General features: G+C 41.7%; 1 protein-coding gene across 1 annotated transcript; it reads right to left on the minus strand.

Moving 5' to 3' along the window:
• Window position 1: 1 nt before the first annotated feature.
• serinc5 (serine incorporator 5) lies at window positions 2-17,777 on the minus strand. The gene is made up of 12 exons (XM_006784163.3): window positions 17,586-17,777; window positions 9,706-9,873; window positions 7,083-7,261; window positions 6,786-6,868; window positions 6,404-6,497; window positions 5,264-5,475; window positions 4,646-4,738; window positions 3,555-3,681; window positions 3,016-3,085; window positions 2,805-2,841; window positions 2,278-2,422; window positions 2-1,781 (listed from the first exon to the last, which is right to left on the minus strand). The coding sequence occupies exons 1-12, from the start codon at window positions 17,610-17,612 to the stop codon at window positions 1,637-1,639; spliced, it is 1,380 nt and encodes a 459-aa protein (XP_006784226.2). The 5' UTR covers window positions 17,613-17,777; the 3' UTR covers window positions 2-1,636.
• Window positions 17,778-18,050: the final 273 nt, after the last annotated feature.

The raw sequence follows: 18,050 nt of genomic DNA on the forward strand, positions 1-18,050 counted from the left end.
GTTGTATCAATGGATGTTTTATTGAAAGAGTGCGAGCAATGCAAACTCCATGGCACCTACTTCAATTTATTTCAAGCATACAAGATGTTTCTGTGGTAGTATACAGCCTTCACAGTGGGTCTTTTGATTCATTTTTTTTAATATATCAAAGTTGCTCAGCACCACAAAATGTCTACATTCATACCAATAATTCAAAGGCAGGGGAAAAACGTTATATAAAGCAAATAAATTCAAACAAAAAGCTTCCACACACCTTGGATGGTTTTCCAAAATGTACGTAGAAATTATAAAAAAAATTGAAAAAAAAAACATGTTAGGAATCCAATTAGACAAAAGAAAAGCAAGAACTGAAGGAAGTAGATACAAAAAAGGATTTGCTTGTGTAATATATCTTGTATTTTTATACAATAAAAAAAAACAGTTACATAATTAACACAGGAGACCCTCTGAAACAAGTATGTATGTAAATTCGGCAGTAAACTCAACATCCAGTGTTGAATAACTTGCTGATAAAAGCGGTCGTGCTACTTTATTCTGACCACAATGATAAAATGGACGCATGTAACAAAGACGAGGCAGAAAGCACTTATAACTGTACAGAAAACAGCTGGTTTAAGTGTCTATGTATGCATGCAAATATATAATGCTTTCAGTGAGATGTTTCTCTGTAACAGATTAGTAAAGAAATGAGTAAACTAAGTATTTTCTGGTTTTCTGACATCTACCTTTGGCAAATGTTTCTCATCTGTGTCACTGCAGCTCTTTGAGAGAGGTGGCGCTCCGCTAACGTCACTCTTGCGTTAGTCAGGTTGATTTTTTTAAGAGTGCTGCCGTGTACAACAGCGACGATGACTGGAAACCTTTCAATGACATGACATTTTCCTAAGAAAAGATCTGGCTCAAAGGGAGCACTGACATATTAAAACCTTAAACATTTTGCTTTGAATCTAAGTGGAAACTTCACAACACAGAGTGTCTAATATTAAAAAGAGCTGTTGCATAGAAAACCTCTACAAAAGGGCACAATATAACAAAGCGTCAACATGTACAGCTTAAACACGAGCCTGAGAGATGAGTTCAACAGAGTCAGGGACAAATCTAATTCAGTTCACACCGTATTCCTTTTTTGATTCCTTAAGACACATTTAAATAAATACAATATCTTCTGTAACATCTTAAACTTGAAATAAATATGTCCCAAAACCTTGATACAACTTTGTGATCTGACTGTACAGAACTAAAATGCCTGGGTGAGCATGAAAGCAAGAGAGACACATAAAGAAACACACTTTCAGGTCTGAAGTCATCTTTAGAGGTTGAATGATTCCCAATGTAACTCAAATCCCATGATTCTTCATCTAGTTTCAAACCTGTAAGCCATAGAAAACTTTGCGTGTCAGTGGTACTAAAAGAAATAATAATAATACAAAAAATCACCATCAAGGTATTAACAGCTTAAAATTGTAAAACAAAGTAAACACTAGCATATAAAATAAAAGGCAACAGATAATCCTCCATTTCAAACACTGAGGGTAGTGTAGGGTTGTGTTTCAAGGTAAGGGAGGTCTGTGGTAGTCTCTCGGCCCAGAGTGTAAGCTTCCGCCCGGCCACATCCAGACCACAAGTGATGTTACAACTAGGCCACAAAGCGCTTTGGGCAGACGATGGGGGCGACGAGGGTCCACATGTAGAGGATGAGACACACCCAACAGGAGGCCATCTTGATCCAGAACACTGACCAGCTCCCGTCCAAAAGCTTCTCAATCTTGTGGTCGTCGTAGCTGCAAGAGACATGTGGTAAGAGAACTGAGCAAACGCACACTCTGGTTCCTCTCTTCAAGACAGAGCTGATGAGGTGCATTAAAGGCAGTGTAAACACAAAAACCTGAGGACTCAGTGCACTAAAATAAAAAGACAAAAAGAGAGCACTGATGCTTTGATGAAGGCCACGAGACCAAAACGGGCAGAATAAACCGATGAATATACTAAATGCATCCTCTTCAGAGATTAATAAATAGGACAGCTTTGCAAGTCTAAAAAACACCCCTCAAAAAGCCCAGTCAAATAAAAATATGCAGCAGAAAAAGGAAACCAAACAGACACATAGCAGACATAAGAAATGTTTCAGTGCCAAAGTGAAGCTTTGATTTCAATATTTTTCAGAGGTTTGCTGTCAAAGTGACAGAAATATCTACAGAAACACTTCAGTTCAGTAATTATGTTGCTAAATGTGTGAAGATGTCTGTTTTGAGGTTAGTATGTATGGGAATCACTTACTGAAACCAGTTGGTGGCGGTCATCATGACATAGAGGGAGCCAAGGAAGAAGACAAAGTGAAAGAAGGCGTAGCTGTAGATGGTTCCCTCTCTCTCATCATACACCACATTCTGGCCTGAACCCGTCTTCTCCTCATCGTATTCTTCTGAAAAGCAGTGCAGTTGGGTCAGGGACACATTTAATGTGTAAAAATGTCAGTTAAAAGGATGATACTTTTCTCGTGGCTGTTTCTCAACACTGCAATTTTATTTCCAGCAGGTGGCAGTGTTAGCTTGCCCACAATCCCACTTACCCCGATCTTGTTTTACAGTGTGATACTAACCTAGTAACAGTGACATCATCTACGCTTGCTGACCAATGTTTTCTCACCGTACTCAGTCTGGCTGAGGAATAGCAATACCCCGTGTGTGTGCAAACACCATGGCTGAGTCTATACGTGTACAGACAGACAGGCCAAAGAGAGGCTGCTGCCAGGCAAAGAAAGAAAGATGTTGGAGAAGGAGGAGGGATTATTTGACTTTCCTCACCTGTGTCATCTCCAAAGCAGAAACAGCAGCGAGCTCTCTGTGAGGCAAAGGAAACATTCAGGTTACCACTGAGCTGGGATTAAATATATGAGAGATGTGTATCCTGGGCTTAATTTGTTCCATTTACTAAGGGCATCTAATTCCTGGTAGGTATGTATTTAACCAGTCTGCACATTTAATTAACCCACACACGGTGAGGCTGTGCATTTACCTCTGTCTCCGGCTCAGTGTTCCTACACACTCTGAGCGCTGCTGAGCTTCGTCGAGTGGTGGACGTCAAGCTAGAGGTAGAGTGGACAAAGAGAAAGAAAAGAGAGAGATGAAAGGAAGCAAGACTGTAATTCCGTCACTCTGCATTCCTCCCCAGTAATTTGCAGTTTGAGATTGCTGCAGAGTCCAATTTCCTTCTATTCGGGGAATGGCCACAAGAGACAGGATGCCTCCACTTGATGGAAAACATATGTGAACAAAAGCAAAGAGTCATAGTTCTTGTCTCGCTCAGCCATATCCAATCACGCGCTGCCTCTTCAGAGTCACAGCCAATCCAAACTAGCCTGTCTGTCTCCCCACAGCTTACCATGAAGTAAATTTTATTCCACATCACCTGTAGCAGAAGTGCTATTAAAAGGTTTGGACTGTAATATCTCTATACGATCAAATCAATGAAATAACAAACAACATGTATTAAAGAGAAAATGTGCATCTGTGCTCGTTAGCAAAAAAGAGAGGCAGGAATTGTGTATGTCTTACCAAGAGTAAAGGACACAGCCAAACAGGATGACGGTTCCCAGTCCAGTGACAATCTTTTTGTCGCTTTCTGTCCCAGAGTTGAAGGGGAACACACATACCGTAGTGTTCACACCATCGATTACCACCACTAGACAGACAGAAATATGCAGACAGAGACAGATGATTGAAGAGTTGAAAGAAATAGCAGGGAGTACAACTGTTTGATGGAGTTCTTTGGAATTGGAGTATTACAGGGAGTAAGGATATTGTGAAAAATGCAGCCTATGCTTGTGCTTGTGTGTGTGTGTGTGTGTGTGCGTTCTGGCACCATGTTAGCAGCAATGAAAGGGAAAAAAAGAAGGAAAATGGAAAGTTGGTCCAAAAACAACCGCCTTTCTAACAGTATGTAGGCTAACTGTTATGAGTAGGAGGCATGTCCTGACATTTACTTTGTGTCCTAACATGTCCAAACATTTATAAGAACTTTTTTGCACATATTTATCTCAGTGTAGATTATCCATTATATATTAAATTGCAAATTCACAAACATCTATATACAGTTTAATTTGTGGTCACATAATCACTACTCCCTCTAAAACTCTCACCTAAACTTTGAGTTAAGCCTTTATCGCTTTTCCTGATGCATTTTTTTTTATTTATGAACATCATTTCATGCTGTAAAAATTAAGATCTGTAAAACAGTCACTACAAAAACTAAAAAAAACTGCATTTGCAAAGTTCACTGAAAGAAGAAAAGGTTGTGGGCTTTGTGAACAACTTTGCTCTTGCTGGGCTGCACAGTTTCCATTTCACAGCATGTGCATATGTGCTTGTGGGAATCTCTTTTCCTGTTCATGGTTAATTGCTGCCATACTTAAGGGAATAAAACCTCAAATTCTGCTGTAATCAAAGTTAAATGACTGTACATTAGGCAAACAGCTCTCCATGGAAGGATGGATGGTTGTACTGAACATGAGAAGGTGTTCATAAGAGCTTTGCAAATGCTAACTTTGTCAAAGCCTAACCTGTGACTTAACATAAATAATCAGTTTTTAAGCTGACAGCCAATAATGTGATCACCAATGTGAAGATGCATTATTGTGCATACTCACTTTCTTTTGGCTTGCTGGAAAAGGCTGAGAAGGTGAGGTACATGACATAGACAGTGATGACTCCTGGCTGCAAAAGTCCTGAGTTGGGCTGCACTGCAGGGACACAAATGTGGGAATTTTCATATAATAATAATAATACTATAAGAACTTATTATTATTAAGTAAAAATGGTAAACGGTAAATGGCCTGTATTTGTATAGCACTTTACTAGTCCCTAAGGACCCTAAAGCGCTTTACACGTTCAGTCATCCACCCATTCACACACACATTCACACACTGGTGATGGCAAACTACATTGTAGCCACAGCCACCCTGGGGCGCACTGACAGAGGCGAGGCTGCCGGACACCCTCTGACCACCACCAGTAGATGACGGGTGAAGTGTCTTGCCCAAGGACACAACGACCGAGACTGTCCAAGCCGGGGCTCAAACCAGCAACCTTCTGATTACAAGGCAAACTCCCAACTCTTGAGCCACAATCATGTATTGTATTACAAACATCTTGCCACATGAAACTTCTAGGCTATACAACTATTAGCCCCACCTGAAATGCAAATTTGTGTATTTTAATTTAACTGAGTCAAATTCGATGCTGTGCCTGGTAGAACAGGTCCTTACGTTTCTGTATGAACGGGGAGATGGCCAGCAGGGAGACGACGAGGCAGAGGCTGCCGTTGATGCCCAGAAAAATCTTATTGAGTAGACAAGCCTCAGGGTGAGTGTAGAAAACACCCATGAAGATTACGGCTCCGACTCCAACGCTGAACAGAACCAGAGTCACAAAGGCCAGTGCTGCGTACCACAGGCGGTTATACTTCACTCCTGAATACCTGCAAACAGAAAGAGCGAAAAGCTAAGAGAGAAAAAAAATCACATGCTTTTCCAGGTCACCTTTGACTCAATTTTAGTTCTACCTGTGTGGGTCAGTGTTGGTTTTAGGGACTCATGAAACTGTCTGTGGGTACTTTATAATGGGTCAGTGGTGACAAAGTGTAAGTGGGGACGAGTAAAACAACATAAAGGGCCCTTCACATACACTCATGCCCCAATATGCAGAGTTTTTGTGATCTGAGTGTTAAGCGTTGTTGAATGATTACTAATAATTATAAATAACACCGTGTGTGAGCCGAGGTTATTATAGCTAACCAAAACTGAACTGAAAACAACAACTAGACTCTTGAAAAAAGTTAACTGAAGCCATTTTGGGAACATGGAAAAATAAAATAAAACAGAAATGTAGAAGTTTATGAATTGTGTTAATTTAGTAAAAATTGCATATAAACTGTTTTTGCATTCTCAATAGATCTGTATTTCAAAATTTACTATAAACACTTATTATGAGGGACTTTTTGGACAAAAGTGACCCCGATCACACTGTGCAGGCATGAAATATGAACAGAATGGTGTAGGTTAAGTTAAGAAAAACAAAAAGGCACATAAAAGAATTCAACTAAAAGGGAAGAAGTGAATACAGCTTTGTGCCTTCTCACTGATTTTTCTTGATCTGAAAATCTGTTTTTATTGAGAGGTTGCGCTGGTTTTTAGAAACCAATCTGCTGGATTTTGTGTGTAGGAAGTGGGAACTCCTAAACCTTATACATCCTGTGAATCTAACACAGCACTGGCCTGCTGCCAGCCACCAAATCACACTTTCTGCATTTCTTAAAAGTCAAACAAAAAGCATTACAGTGGTCTTATTTCACACAGTGAACCAGGGACTGAAGAGAAAGGTGATGAGAGAAGAAATGTTGCTCTCACCAGTTTGCGTTCCATCTGTGTGCAAACTCCACCAACAGCATGAGCTGGATCAATAGGAAACAGAAGCCGCCACCGGCTCCTATGTAGCGCCAAACTGAGCCAAAATGAGAAGAGAAAGAGACAGAGACAATTGTTTAACTGATGACAAGAGCTACTTGCCAGGCAATTTGTGCCAGTATTGAAATTGTGCTCCATAAATAGATAGAGTTACAGTGACATTTGTGAAAGTTTATTCAGGTCAGATGACACAGGAAGTTGTTTGTTACTTTACATACATTTACACAGCTCTACGTTATGTTCCCTAATGCACCACTTTACTTATTTAAGCTTTAAAAGAAAACTTTACAGTATTGAAGCCTCAAGCTGAGCGTTCAGCTTTTACCTTCCAGGAATGTTGACTCATTGGGGAGGAAGAAGCCTCCAGCGCAACACGCCACCAGCGCGATAAACTTCAGTAACCAGAATCTGAATCAAGGCAGTGATAATGTTATAAAAAAGGGGAAAATGCAGATAAAATAACATCATAAAAACTATGATTACTGACAACTGAGACACAACAGAATATTTAATGCAATAAATCCAAAAATAACCAATTTAACAAATCTCGTGTTGCCTTTACTCGTGACTCTTATGAATGCAGCTGCTTTTTTTGATAGAAGATTAAAAAAATTCTTCTTACCCGTTATGTACGGCTGCCCGGCAGCCCGTGCTGTTGTTGACCCCTATAGTGAAGATACAGAAGAAGAAGAAGAAGCAGGCCATGCCAAAGCACACCTTGTACACAGCAGCATATCCAACCAGAGTTTTGCAGTCTTCTCCTGCATTCACCGTCTGGCAAAACTCAGCGTAGAAGGGGATCTAATTGGGGGAAAAAAAACAACCCAAAACCCCCAAAATACTCAAATTAGATCATCATGTCATGTCAGTGAAAAGCAACCCACCTCTGCTCATGTTTGTCTAGTATGAGGCCTCGGTGAAAGGGCCCAATAGTGTCCATCTATTCTGAGCGTCACGCCCCTAAAGGAGCAGAAAGAGAGAACAGGCAGCAACAACAACCCCTCTTTCTCTCTGTGGAGCCCTCTTTCATCCTTCACTCTCTACAGCCTGTTAAAGGGGCCTTACAACTAACTGTCAGTGTACACAAACAAAGGACATGGATGAATAAATTAACCGCCTTTTGTCACCGAGTCAGAGGAAATGGGAAGAGGGGAGAACACAGACAGCATGAGCAAGAAAAACGTGGAGATTCCTCTTAAAATAAACTGCGAAAGACTTTTCAGAACTACAGTGAGCTGCGTAATACAAAACTGGAGTTAAGGTAGCAAAGATAAGGACCTTGCTGTGACATTCAACAGAAGACTGCACATCTGTGGCAGAGAGCCAACAGAAGGGACACACTTTGAATTCGATAACCGCCAGTCTCGATACGTCGTTCCCCTTCACCGGAACGAGCTGTGGGCCGAGTACAAAACGTGCTTTTCAAGCAAACACTGCTTTTTGAGAGCGTTTCAAATCTTTACTTGGGGATAATAAATTGCTTAACTCGGCTTTACTAATTACTGGCAGAATCCTTGAAAGTTGGACACACGGGTGAGATGCTGGCGGATTGAGCTGTCATCACCTCATTGTGTTAGCAAAGTGCAGAGCCAGATCACAACGTAAGGCAAAAAGCCCATTTTTGGAGCTTTTGTCTCAGGTTAAGGACCATATTAGCATGTCCATTGGTGTTGTGATTAAGGAGGGAAATGGGGCCGACTGTTTCGGACTGCTGTAAATCTCTTGAGAAAAGACCGGCGCTCTCATACGCACAATGACTGCTCTCTTAGCTGGGACTTCCCACTGTGCTCGGTGTGTGACTGACAGTGTGTTTATGGGTGTGTGTGTGAGTCAGTAGGCTTTGTGTGGGGCTATCAGAGGCCATTTTGTGCCTTGGATGAGTCTTTTACAGGGGCTCCATTCACAAAGAGACACACAGTAGGGAGTAGTTTTATTACTGCACTGTAGACACTGGCAGAAAGGAAGAAAAACTGCAGAAGAAGGAGACTGATGAAAAAAAAGAAGATCACCTACAAATATCACTTTGACTCAAGCAAGCCTGGCCAGTGCCATGGTAACACAGTCAGTTCAAGACATCTTTCCCAGAGATAGAAACATCATTATTTCCTGTTATAATATAAAATGTGAGTCAGCGAGCGAGCAGTGTATCAGTGAACCAGGACATCACCTCTGAGACCTTGTTCCAGACTATATCTACACACTGTGTTGACAGTCTGACTCTCCCAGATGACAAGGATAACTATATTGTAGCAGACAACAGCCGTTATCGTGGCATTCCAGTTTAATGGGATTTTTTTTTAGAAACAGTCACTGGAGGTCATCTTCATTTTGTTCATTCAGAGAAGAAAGCAAAGGTTCACGAAAGAGTTTATCGTCTCCACTTCAACGGCTTGATAGGCTCTTAAAACAAACAAAACCTACCAGGCAGTACTCGTGTCCTCAGAGCTGTGGCCTTGCTGCTGTGTAGATACACATATCTGTTAAAATAGTGGGATGTCTGTTTTGCTCATAGCAATGCTGTAAATTTTTAATTTTTCCTGTTAGCATCGGGGTGTTAGCATAGAGGCTGCTGGCCTTGTTGTTTAGAGCAGACGGTGAACAAAATTGTTCAACCACATGACAAAATCTGGTTCAAAATGTTTTTGTTCTTGTTACACTTTCCACTCAGTTCAGTTTCATTTTCAGGAGGTGAAAAGGTGTGAAGTGAAGTTGGAGAAGAGTGTACAGACTAAAGAGTGAGGCGAAACTGTGTAAAAGGTCACAGTATTGAGGTTTTTATTCTTTTGTTTACCAGAGGCTGCGAGCTGACATTTCAAAAAGCGAGGGACAGAATTAAGACTTCAAAGACAAGAAAAAATCCTTACAGAGACAAAAAAAAGGCAGAAATAACACACACGGGACACAGCCATCGGGAGGACATTTAACAATATCTTAAAGAAGACTCCACACCTATCGAGAAACACACTGGCCCTCTATATGCAATTTGTACAGCATATATGGGGGAAATGTTCAATTGTTTCAGTGAAGACCCAGGAGTCATAATCTATAATGTAGTTTACATTACTGTAATTAAAAAAAAACTTACTTCAATTATTATTTCTTTTTTAGATATGCCATCCACTGATCATGTCCTATTTAAGTCCTTTATTGATATATAATGTAATTACATTTGTGGGGGGGGGGGTTGTTGGCAAAACAAAGAGTGTGCATGCATTTTGAGAGAATGATGTAATATATGTACTCACGTTCTCTTTCAACGCTTGCTCCACAGTGGGCGACATCATGACGGCACAGAGGACGGTGACCAACAGGAAGTACAAGGCATACATGATTCGGGTCCCTGTGGATTGTTTGATCTTCGGGCAGCACTTACAGCAGCACGAGCAGGCCGCTGAGCCGCAGCAGCAGGCCAGCTGCATGCAGAGAACAAGGCAGAAAAGGTGGAAGAGAGAGGGGGACAACAACAACAACTTGATTATCACTCTTCAGAACTTTAAGCAGCTTCTCATACAGACGTTATGTGTTTTGTGGCGGAGCTGGGAAAACCAGGCGTCAGTGCAGTTATCTCTCTCAGCAGTTTCACTGGATAAAAGTAAACTGGTAGAAAAATATCCCCTGAAATTTGCTTATGTCTTCACCACCCTGAGCATGCCCAATCTTGTCAGGCCTGGTTAGTACTTGGATAGGAGACTGCCCAGGAATACCTGCGTGCTAAAAGTATTCCTGGGCAAGAACCCAGAGTTGCTTCCGATCAATTTATTGGACTGTGTAAATATTACATAGAAAACAGTGCTTATGTGTTGTATAAAACTCTCAAGAGTACTCAATTCGAGCACAAAATTACTATACAGGAACCAGTCCATTTAACTACATTCTAACCTGGGGAACAGTGGATGAAAAGACATGTTGCCATGATCTGCACACAATATGAAATGTCTGATAGGTATGTCATATTTAATCCCATCACTTCAACTGATATAAAGTCAAATATCATATTATGAACATTTTAACACTCCACCCTTAGACTCTATTCAGTTAAGGCAAATTGCATGTGAAAGAAAAAAAATGTTATCAGAATAACAGGACCAGGTCAGACTGACATGCAACATGCACACAGCAGAGATAACAAAATGATCTAAAACTAAAATTCTCAGCTTAAATCCTCTTAGTCAATAAACTGTACAAGGAACGTCAAAGGAGGTTTCCTGAGTTGTCTTCATGAGATGCATTGCAAATCTTTTACTTTTAGTTACAGTATCAGCAGTTTCAAATCTATCTGGTCTGTGGGAAACCAAACAGTTTTGTTTGCTATTGCAGATGAGTTTCAGTGGTGTTGTGCAACCGTATTAGGGCAAACTTCATTGTATTAAAAAGCTTTCCATGCTTTACACTCAGCGCTTAACTGAGTTTGTTTTCTACTGAACAGTGAATAACATTAAAAAAGGATCCCCATTCATGCTTCAGTCAGAGCCCTCTCTTTCCTTCACAGAAGAAACTTTTGAGGATTACAAGACAGTGACGGCAGTTGTCTGAACACACACACACACACACAAACACACACACGCACACACACACACACACACACACACACACACACACACACACACACACACACACACAGAGGCCTACTCTGTTTCTTCTGATAGGCGGTCATATAGGAGGAGGACAGTTACATAAAGGCGGGCTTGTGTCCTTTAGGAAAGAAGAGGCTCTATAATTCTACAGCACTGGGTCTTTCTGTAGCCACCCCACCCTGCTTTTATAAGCTTCCTACCCCTCACCATGCAGAATAAACTTCTATGGTGAGAAGCAAAACTTTGTTGTGGGGAGCAGTCAGGTGTGGTGGCACCAAAGTTCTCACCATGCCTGACTGCTTCCCAAAACACAGTTTTAGTCAGGGGTGGAGGGCGTGTACGCACCATTTCCATTTCTAAATTAATCCACTCTCCTCCTTTGGGACAGAGCAAGATCTTTCTTGAGCTATGAAATTAGCTCCTGTAATTATGGCATTAGGTGAAAGGCAGTAAATTATAAGCAAATGGCAATAATGACGGTGCCATTTCTGTGGACTGGAACATCCAATGAAGGTTGCACACTGTCTAATGGCATTAGCTTATAGGCCAATGTGCCCACATTTTAAATTTTTTGCCTTAAAATTAAAAGACCAAAGTATTTTTTATGTACGTGTCTTTCTGCATCTGCATTTTTAAGCGATGTGTCTTTCTGTATAAGACCGGAAATGAGTGTTCATCTGATGCTATGTTAGTTAATATGTTTTCATTTCCCTACAGACATGCTAATGCATCCTAGTGAGATCACGCCACTTTGTATTTTAGTCAAAACAGCGGCCTTATCTTACTTCTAGGAGTTTGTGTCCTTTGTAAGTGTATAATATAGCTAGGGTGTACTGAGGTTACAAAGCAGCTCTGCAACACTGTCTGGTCTACAAGTAGCAGCGTTTTAGTTTTACTGCCTCTCTACAGTATACATGTAAACATTGAATTGTTTGACTCTTTTGTAGGTGGTCAAAATGTACAAAAAATCCCCCAAAGCAAACAAACAAACAATCACATGCCAGCTTCAGTTCTGCAAAAATACCCATAAAGCAGAAGCTTTATGGGTATTTATATATTGTGTTTGATAGAATGAAAGCCAAACAGCGGAAGACCTGGAGCTAACGTTAGCACGTCTGTCGACAGTGTAAAAGAAGTTTAACCTGTGAATGATGATGAAACTTTTAGTAAGACATAGACAGCATCATCAACGTCTTCTTCAAGTATTTAGCTTGTTGGAAAAGTTGTTGCCAGAGAATCCGTCCTTTTTTCACTATGCTGGCTAACATTTTAAGTAAATAATAAAATGCTTCAACTAAGGAGTATGGACTTACTTTGTAAGAGGAAGATTTTTTAATTGATCGTTTCAAAATGAATTAAACACTGAAAAAAGATACAGTTGATTGCTGAATCAAAGGTACTGGTACTGATATTGGCAGAAACGTGAAACGGCAAACAACAACAGCACAAAAGCAAAAGTGTCCTAAAACCGGTTGTACCACATAGAAGACATACAATGTCTTCATCGACAGCAAGCACTCCCTGCAAGCAGACGGGCCATCCCTGGACTGTCAGTGTATCATGAACGTGCTACTTCTGCTGAACCATAAATTCTGCTTCAGGTGTGAAGATGTGTGTGACTTCATAATGGGGTGATATGGTACTATGAGGTCATTAAGATAAGATGGGCCCTGATTAATCAACACCTTGTACCTGAGGAGGAGGACTTTAAATTCAATTAACTGGGAGCCATTGAAGAGAGGTCAGTATAGGAGAAATACCAACCGTGTTGGTTTATTCAAGCATGAGAATAAGGATGAGCCAATAAACTTAGCAAATACTTCAAGCTAAAGGGAACACAGTTTATTCCCAGTTACAGTCCAGCGGTGTACATCTGTACACAGTTTACCAATGCTTGAGTATTGTCAAACTGTATCAAGACGTTTGAAACGCTGCCACAAAGGTCAAATGTGCTTATTTCTGCTTTCATGCGTACACGGGCTTGCAGCCTTGAATCTAACCATGTGCCTCACGGCCTCAACGCACAGCTCAAGAGAATAAACGGTTTCCTCTTTCTCTGCTGCGCCCACGTCTTTCTCAATGGGTGATTAATTAGCCACAACAGACTGAAAGTAACCAAGAAAAAAACAGAACAATTTAGGTTGTGAGGGTGTTTAGATTTAATTAGTTAGGGGGTGTTTCACCAGCGGACTGCACGCAGCACGGGGGCCCAACGGTAAACTCTGCAGAGCTGACAGAGAGAGGGGGGTGTCATGAGAAGGGGCAACGTCTCGAGGAATTCCACCACACACAGAGACAAAAGGGTATCTATGGAAACCAGCGTTGACCCTACCCACTCGATGAAGCACCCACCACCTCCTCCACTGCCCCACCAGCATATCGACAGGTGGTTGGCGGATCAGCAGTTTGCAGCCCTACTTAAATATCAACAGCAGTCCCCCATCTGTCCCATAGAGCGGCATACCATGACACATTAAAGATGACACATGGCTACTAGCAAAGCGCTAGTCTGGTCTAGAGTTAAATTAAGCCTAGACTCTCACAACCCACACAAAAAAACCTCACCACACTGTGATTGTGGGACTTTCACGTCTCCCTTTTTCGTGTCACCAGAATCTCTGTTTCATTATTTTAATCCTATTCCTTTCATCCTCCCCAACATGTTACTGGAAGATTTAGTGATGTCATTTCTTTTCTTCTTCTTATTTTGTCCTCTTCGCCCTTTCTCTGTATTCTTCAGCTGTCCTTAACTATTTGTCACTGACCCCTCAGTGCTTCAGCTTTTCTAGAGGTGGTGGCAAAGACAATGTTGCCTTTCTTTTACACAAAGACATACCGACTCAGAATCCATCAAGACGGGGTGGATGGGACACAGCGGTGAGAATACACCTAGAAAAAAAATCACATTTAAAATAAGGAAGCTGAATAAGTCTGAATAATATTAGCTTCCTTGACAGGGAGTTTGGCCTAAAGATGGACACTTGCATAACGAACGTGACAGTCTTGCGTTCCACCCAAAGACGATATCTGCGACGGCTGTAAGCTGTTTGATTTCATGAGGATTACATTCCTTTCACCCCTCTTTTATGCTCCGCTGCCTTTCATCCTTAAAGCGCCCACGATGAAAAGGACTGGAGCATCTCGCAAACAGGAAATGGAAAGGGTGGCCTAAATCAAACCCACCGCGGTAAACCCCACCGCACATAGCCACGCTTATGCAACACAAAGAGAAATGGGTCATACACTATACCACCGTAAGGACCACAAAGGAGAATGAGGATTTCAGATACAGAGCCAGTTGACACCAGTCCTGACAGTGAGTAAACAAGTCCATCTGGCAGACTCTGGATTTCTAAAAGAATAAATGCATTCGGTATCTGTCTTTTGCTGTATAGATTTGAGATTGTGACTTCATGTTTATCAGCAGACGTGTCATGATGCACACCCAACAGCAAATTGGGAAAACATACACACACACACACTGACAGGAATGACTCATGAAAACAGGCAAAAACATCCTGACTGGAACAATGTGGAGCGACAACGTCCCCGCAAATTTAAACCTCATGTTGATTCGCTCATTCGTCACATCTTATGCACTATTTATTCCATGCCCTATTTTAGTTTGGTACACAAACCCTTACAGACTACGCTGTAGCTGGCTGCTTTAAAAATCTTTGGGACTTTTTGCTGGTTAAAGCTTAATGATAGCGGCCACTGTTCAAAGCACATTGAATCATGAGAAGCCACTAGCTCTGACACACCCTGTTATCTCAAATTACAATGCTTTGTGTTGCAGGCGGGTTACGGGAAACCAGCAAACATATTAAAATAAAGGGCAACAGAAGACGATGCGGGATCTTCCTCACATGTCCAGTTGGCGCAAGCTTCCAGACTAAGATCTACTCCCCTTTCCCTCATACTGTTGAGTGACAGCTCCACTATTGTCTATATAGCTAGGCAGCTGTATACACACAGCAAAAATGTATCACTCCACTGTTTCCTGTACACAAAGGGAGGTCTTTGCTCTCTCTCTTGGCAAATATAGTCCCCTAGCTACAACCAACACAGAGAAACTTTAGTCCGGTGGAGAGAAAAGAAAAGAAAGTAACAAAAGAGAAAAAAAAAACAAACCGTGGTACAGCGAGGAGCAAAAACGAAACAAATTCTAGCAGATGAAGGTGTTTGTTATGAAATAAGCAAAGGAAACAAACTAAACAAGAACAGGAAGATGGTCAAGATACAAGGAGGCATCACTTTTTTTTTTGTTCACACAGGAGGCCGTTTCACTTCTCAGAATCAGTTGTGAGTTTCAAAACACAACCAGCTAAAAACATAATAATAAATGATAAATTACAGAGACACAGACATATGTGATAAGGGGGAGGTTGAGAAAGAGACATTAACACTGGTTTGTGAAAATTCAGTGGGAAACAAAAGGGATGAAGGGCTGCTAGACATGTCCCGGTTTGGGAAAACAAGTTCCTGCTGCTCGCTGCTGACCACAGCAAAATTCCTGAGGGGAAGTTGAAAACAGCAGACATCTCTGATGTGTACACAGTTAGAGAGTAATTCTGATCATATGACAGAGCCAGAAATGTATTTTGGATAGGAGTGCTCCAGATGTTTGCAGGCAGAATTCACTAAGGATGGTTTTACAAGTCGAGTTTAAAAGGTAATCACCTACCCCCGCTGCTGCTTTACAGCTACTGTGTCATGACCCCATTTACTAATGGGTCAGCTCTGTTTGAATGAGCGGTGCTGGCTCTTCACACACCACTTCCTCTGATTTTTCACCACTCCAGCGAGGGCCTGAAGACTTCTTTATCAGTATGTTTGCAGAAAGTGACACTCCATCCTCTTGACTCTTGTACCCTGGTAAGGCTTCCTGCTCCATGGCTGCTATGCGTAAAGACACCCACATGATTTCAGTGCTCTCATCACAGTTTCAGCCAACACTTTGCAGCGCTCTGAACTCCACTCAACGCTGAGCTAAAGCCTTCAACCGGCCCTTGCCCCCATCGCAACATGGCATACATCCCTGATCCCACTGAGAAATTACAAGTGAGCTGCTCCCACGTCGTGCTTCCTGCTGCCTTCAGATCTCTCCCAAACAACAGCCGCCCTTGTCTAATTTCAACCTTCAAGCCAGGGAGGAAATTAACAGACCACACACCAGTTTGTGCCACTCTGAACCTCAAGTGTGGCAAATATATTCGCACGCACGAAGTTAATTGCAAGCATACACTTTAATAGAGATGGCAAGTAAACGGGGTGTCTGTGACAGGGATTAGCACACCACCAGCACAGCAAGACAAAACTGATCTTATTCTTTGCCCTTCATTTCCTCTTTAATCCCACTCTGTGAAAAGAGCAGGAAATAGAAGTGACCTCCCTCAGTTTAGGGATGTGCATATGTAATTAAATTCCTAGCCAGATCAGCTCAGCAGTGGTGACCCACTGGTCAGAGCCCAATCTGTAAGCTGTAGAAAACACGCTCAGCATGAAAGGAAACCTCTCTGACTCTGAACCAGCACTCTTTTAAAGTATTTCTGTAGCTTCACGGCACTAGCACCTCTCATAAAAGTGATGCAAGTAAACAAATCAAACATCCACAAATATTTAAAGCAGCAAAAGCAAGCAAATGTATTATAACCAATCAATAGCCCAAACAGTCACGCTACTGTTATTACAGGGCACAAAAAACCAAACTAAATTAAAACAAGAAAGTAATCAAAAATTTGGTTGGCTTTCAATCCACACGGTATGCAACCCAAAAGTAACTGTTTATTCTATACGGAGAAATACTGCTTTAATGATGTATAATTACAAAAATAAAAGATACAAAACAACTGTCCTTTAAAAAGCAACAAAGCACATTTAAAACGGTGCCGAAACAGAAAAGAAACCAAGACAAAGACAGACTTATTGTTTTTGTTGGGTATATAGCTATGTTTACTTTTCAGCAGAGCCTTTCAGCACCTATATATGTAAATAACAAGTTAGACCGAGCCACAGCTGGCTAGCCTCTTCTTTAGCTCCTTCATCTGTTTCAGTGTTTTAGGAGCTGGGGCATAAGATGTGCTTAAAAAAAGAAGTGTAACTGTCCTCCACAGCACTCACTTAATCACAGCCATGGCTCGTTGTTGGCTGTACCCGTCAACACATTTCTGTATTAACGGCCACATTTCCCGTAGTTTTGCCTCGCTTCGCTTTGTCCTCCAACGGCTTTACAGTGAAGTTATCCAGTCAGCTCAATGAGGAGGAGGAGGAGAAGGAGGAAGAATGGGGGTTATAATTAATTATTTCGCGCTGTTATTACATTAAAAGGCAGCTCGATAAGGCTGACGGGAATCACTGAGACTCGGGACAGAGGCTGGCTGGCTTTAGCCGACGGTGAACGGCGAGAGACGAGGACAAAAAACAGTAAACAATACGGAAAGGGTCAACGTTGAGCACGTCTCATTGTTACAGTGTTTCAAACCGCTGAAGAGCAACAAACACACACGCACTCACACAACAGTAAGTCGGGGTCGGCTATTGTTACTCACCTGCGCGATACAACAAGGAGTACACATGACGAGGGGACAGAATAAATAAAATCCGTTTCAGAGTGAGGACAGCTCGGGGATTTCTCAGCCGCTTTCCTTCTTCCTCCACACAAAATCAGCGACACACGGGGAACCAAAGCGCTTCTGCTCCGTCCACCCAGCCTTCCTGTCCCCCCCTCCTCTTCTGGTCTCTCCTCCCACTGACTGACTGACTGCACATCACCGCCAAACAACAAGGCTCAGCGCAGAGCTGCACCGGCTCTACCACAGAGAGCATCAGAGAGATGACTAAATAGGTTATATCACATTTACTGTCATTAAAAAAAAATCCTTATTGGCATTCTCAGATTACACGTTAGACGTAACACAAAGCCACGTGCCACACAAGTTAGACCCCTGGCCTGAATGTTTAAAATATATGAAAATAATGGATTTTAAAATACTATAAGAAAGCTGTGTTATAAT

Source organism: Neolamprologus brichardi, chromosome 12 (assembly GCF_056152115.1).
Source record: "Neolamprologus brichardi isolate AB-2024 chromosome 12, ASM5615211v1, whole genome shotgun sequence".
Taxonomy (NCBI): domain Eukaryota; kingdom Metazoa; phylum Chordata; class Actinopteri; order Cichliformes; family Cichlidae; genus Neolamprologus; species Neolamprologus brichardi.